This window comes from Populus nigra, chromosome 7 (genome assembly GCF_951802175.1).
Source record: "Populus nigra chromosome 7, ddPopNigr1.1, whole genome shotgun sequence".
NCBI classification, from domain to species: domain Eukaryota; kingdom Viridiplantae; phylum Streptophyta; class Magnoliopsida; order Malpighiales; family Salicaceae; genus Populus; species Populus nigra.
In genome coordinates this window covers 20,449,791-20,453,756 of record NC_084858.1, presented here as the reverse complement: position 1 = coordinate 20,453,756, position 3,966 = coordinate 20,449,791, and the positions used below count along the sequence as shown (strand labels likewise).

The following is a 3,966-nucleotide window of genomic DNA, read 5'->3' as shown; positions in this document are numbered from 1 at the left end:
TTAGGGAGTGATTGATCGGAACATATATATATATATATATATATATATATATATATATATATGTTAGAGAAGCCTGTTAAAATAATTCAGATCAAACATAAAAATAAATTAAAATTTTTAATAAAATATTTATTATGAATGCTTAAGTTAATTTAAATAACAATCTTCTTCGAAACCGTTGATTATTTAAAGAAAACGTAGTGATTAGTGATTATTAACTTAATTATATATAGATCTTTAGGGTTCTGAATAAAGTAGCACATTCTCTTTCAACCTAGAAAGGTTTACTTTCTAAATGAGCAGCAAGTGACCTCATGTGCTCCTTGAGACTTGCAAGACTAGGATTGTCATCATAACTGTACATCAAAGGAATCATTCTTGCGACATTTAGACAAGCTTTTGTGAAAGACGGTGAAAATGGGGACGGAGACAGACATTCCTGGTTCAGTTTCTTCCACGCATCACAAATTAAATGGCTAACGTGCTCTCTCGCTCTTTCAACCGTAACGTTTGGATGTTCTCTGATGTAGCACTCCAAGTAGGACCCGTCATGACCGTCTTGATTCTCATCCTGATTCAATCAGAGAAAGATGTCTCAATCATCATATAAAATCATCATTAATGCGATTTTCTTTGTTTATTGATTTTATAGCCTTTTCAGATTATATAGTTTTACCTTAGCAGTGCCCAAGTCATCCCAAAGACGGAGGATCGTTGCTGTGAATGATATGATGGGAGGAAAGCCATCCACAAAATCAACGGTTTCTTTGTTGATGCCCTGGCCCAGGAGAAAGAACATGTGAACCAGCACCACATGCACACCTGAACTAACAATTCCATTCCTCAAATATTCTTCTGGCTTTGGCACTTTCCCAGAAGCAAACCACTTTGCTTCCTCTAAGAATGCGTTGCACAACTTTTTCCACTGCAACAATCAGATAAGAATATGGCAAACATGTATCATAGATGATCCTTGATGACAAATGTTAGGCAGAAAATATAATGTGTGCGAGAGAATTCCTTGTTGGTTCTAGCATATATTGAATTGTAAATAAATGATCCATACCGATTTCTGTAAGGATTCTATAGGGTTCCATCCATGCTTTTCAAAAATCTTGGTGCTAATGCTCGCAGTGATGTCGAAAAGAGCCTTAAGAGAAATCTTCATGCTTTCTGGTAGCTGATTAGCGGCTGTGAGGTCCCATCTAATTCAGCAATGATTTGATGGATTAGAAAATCTTAAACAAAACACACACGAAGAATCAAAGAGAGAGATGATACGACGGTGCATACTCATTGACTGCTTCTGTGAAGATAGAGAGGTCATTGAGCGTCCCATAAAGATCGAAAATGTCGTCGATAATGTAGACCAGAGAGATGGGTTTAGTTAATTCAACCCTTTGCTCAGAGAGGTTAGGATCTATGAGGACAGACATGGACCACATGTGCCACTTTAGAGGTTGGTCTCTTGCGAATTTCAACTCCTTAGCCAAGCCCAAGTCTTTCCACCAACTAAAAAAACACAAGATTTTGCATTAGAGGAGAATAATTTAATCTTGTTAGTGCATTTCAAGCAATATATAGTTCTTACTTTGAAATCTGAAGAATTTCCTTCTGATGTATAGATCGTACAATTTCACAATCGATTTTCGCCAACTCTGAAAAAACCTTGATGTTTTCATTTCCGATATCAATATTGTTTAGGAAGTTTTTGACCATGAACCTTGCCAAGCTCTTGTGATAAGGATGCTTCAATGTATTTGCAACAATTTCAGATTCATGATGATTAAGTAGCTTGGCACTGAATTCTCCAGCTTCATCAAGTATATCTTCACTTTCCATACTCAGTTGTGAAGCTTCGTACAATGCCATCAAACCCTTTACGTCATTTTCTTGTATCAAATGAAAATTTCCCTCTTCATTCTTGAAGTTGTTAAACACCTCTATAGCACAGCCACAACAAAAAAATTGATGGTAAATAATTTATTTATTTTTCAGATGCAGTAATACTAATCTACATCTAGCATTAATGGAGTATGGCTTGTATTCCTCGACATAGGCACTAAAGCAGTGGTGAAGCGTGGACCAAATTGATGTAGGGTCAAGTTAGAAATATCATGAGGCTTGAGAAGAGCTATGAAATATTTTGGATTTTTGTTCTTTTTTTGGTGTCTTAGCAGTAATTCTGGGGGAAGTAGGATAATAAAGAGTTATCTTCTGATAATTTGGAGTTCTCATGGCCTCCTCAATCTAGCACGGGGGCTTTTCCTCTGATGACCGAATGTGGTGATGCGGTCCATCACGAAGTGTTATTTCCTACTTTATCTTACTGTGTCCATTACAAAGTGTTTTTAATTCATCGAATTTTAACATGTAACAAAACAAATTTACGTACCAGCGCCTAAACATGTATAAAAGTTAAGTAAATGATTAGAACCTCGGTAATGAATTTATATTATTGTCTAATGGTTGCTCACCTTGAGAGACATTATAACCCTCTTGTCTCAATAATCGAAAGCGAAGAGCAACTCCAAAAACATCAAGAGGAAGATGATTTGGAGAACTAAAGTTCATATATTGAGTATTTAGAAAAGCTTCAATTTCCTCTCGGAAGTGATAGTCAATGCCTAAGCGTTGAAGTGCATCGATCATTACTAAGCCTTCCAGTGGATCTTTTCCAGCAGTATTGCTGAGAATACACCCAGCTTCCTTCACCATTTTTCCATGTCTGAGGCATAGCTCATTCTGCAAAAGTGAAATATAGATTAAGCAATATAAGAAACCAGGAACAAATTACCATGCAACATGTGAACCGAAACCTTACCTCAAGGCTAGGAAGATGAAAGGATGCTGAGAAGTTGCCATCATTGATGGGAAATGCCATTGATAATATCACCAATAATTAACGAGAAGCAGATATTGAGAGATTTGAGTGAGTCTTGTGAATTTGTGATGTTCTATAAATCAGTTTGGGGGACGATATATATAGAGTTTTATGTTAACGAACAAGTGCTAGCTAGGACCACACAATGTGTGATTCATGTGTTCTGTCATGTTGACTGCACATTCTACAGCAGAAGTCTATAATTATGTTTTTGTTGACTGACTGCACATGAACAACAAATTAAAGTCTAAAATTAAGTGCTAATCATATTATTATGCAAAGCTTAAATAGTGAATCTTAACACAAGTAGGCTTCTTATCATAGCTCCTTAATTTTAACTATTTTATATTTTCCCTTCAAATATATATACTCTTACAATTCCACCAAAACTTGATTTGTATAATTTTGTAATATTCAACGTAATGAGTTGAATGAAAAAAGGAAAACTCATAAATAAGCACATTCTTCTATCTTATTAATCACATGAAATCACTGTCATTATCTATGTCATGACTGGATGAATCTAACAACTATATATAAAAAATATATATTGCATGACGACTTATATATTATAGAGAAATATCTTTAGAGTTCTATTGTTTGTAAGAAAATAATGAGGATTTTTCCTATAATTGTTATTTTAATTTTTTCAAAAACAGTTTTATTTAAAATCTGTGATTTCTCATCTTTTATTCACAATATGAATAATTCAATTTCTTTTGACATTGTATATCTTATTTGTTCTCACCCGCTTGTAGAATGTTTAATAACTAATGAATCTCGGCTCATTAAAAAATAAATAAAAAGGTATTCCTATCCATGTTGAACTCATTTCCATTATTGTTCAATGTGGGGGGGGGGGGGCACTTGGAATTAAACTCCCAACCTGACTTTGTTTTTATGAAGAAAAAAAATATTTAATAATTCAGTAAAAATAAATATTCATAACATTAAGGATCAACCTTATATGTTTTATAAATTACAAGCACTGTTATCTAAGAAAAAATACATTATGGTCTTAAAAACAAATCTAAAAAAAAAAACATTCAAACAAATTCTTAGTATTTTTCATTATGATTGAA

General features: G+C 33.9%; 1 protein-coding gene across 1 annotated transcript; it reads right to left on the bottom strand.

The window, feature by feature from the left end:
- Positions 1 to 204: 204 nt before the first annotated feature.
- Positions 205 to 2,950, bottom strand: LOC133699161 ((3S,6E)-nerolidol synthase 1-like). Its single transcript, XM_062122318.1, has 7 exons — positions 2,825 to 2,950; positions 2,478 to 2,745; positions 1,592 to 1,943; positions 1,294 to 1,512; positions 1,067 to 1,205; positions 677 to 925; positions 205 to 571 (listed from the first exon to the last, which is right to left on the bottom strand). The coding sequence occupies exons 1-7, from the start codon at positions 2,882 to 2,884 to the stop codon at positions 275 to 277; spliced, it is 1,584 nt and encodes a 527-aa protein (XP_061978302.1). The 5' UTR covers positions 2,885 to 2,950; the 3' UTR covers positions 205 to 274.
- Between the last annotated feature and the right edge of the window lie 1,016 nt (positions 2,951 to 3,966).

Coding starts and splice junctions, on each gene's coding strand:
- LOC133699161 (XM_062122318.1), bottom strand. CDS start 2,884: ATGGCATTTCCCATCAATGATGGCAACTTCTCAGCATCCTTTCATCTT. Junction 1,513..1,591: donor GAAATTCTTCAGATTTCAAA/GTAAGAACTATA, acceptor GTGTTTTTTTAG/TTGGTGGAAAGACTTGGGCT. Junction 572..676: donor ATGACTTGGGCACTGCTAAG/GTAAAACTATAT, acceptor TGATTGAATCAG/GATGAGAATCAAGACGGTCA.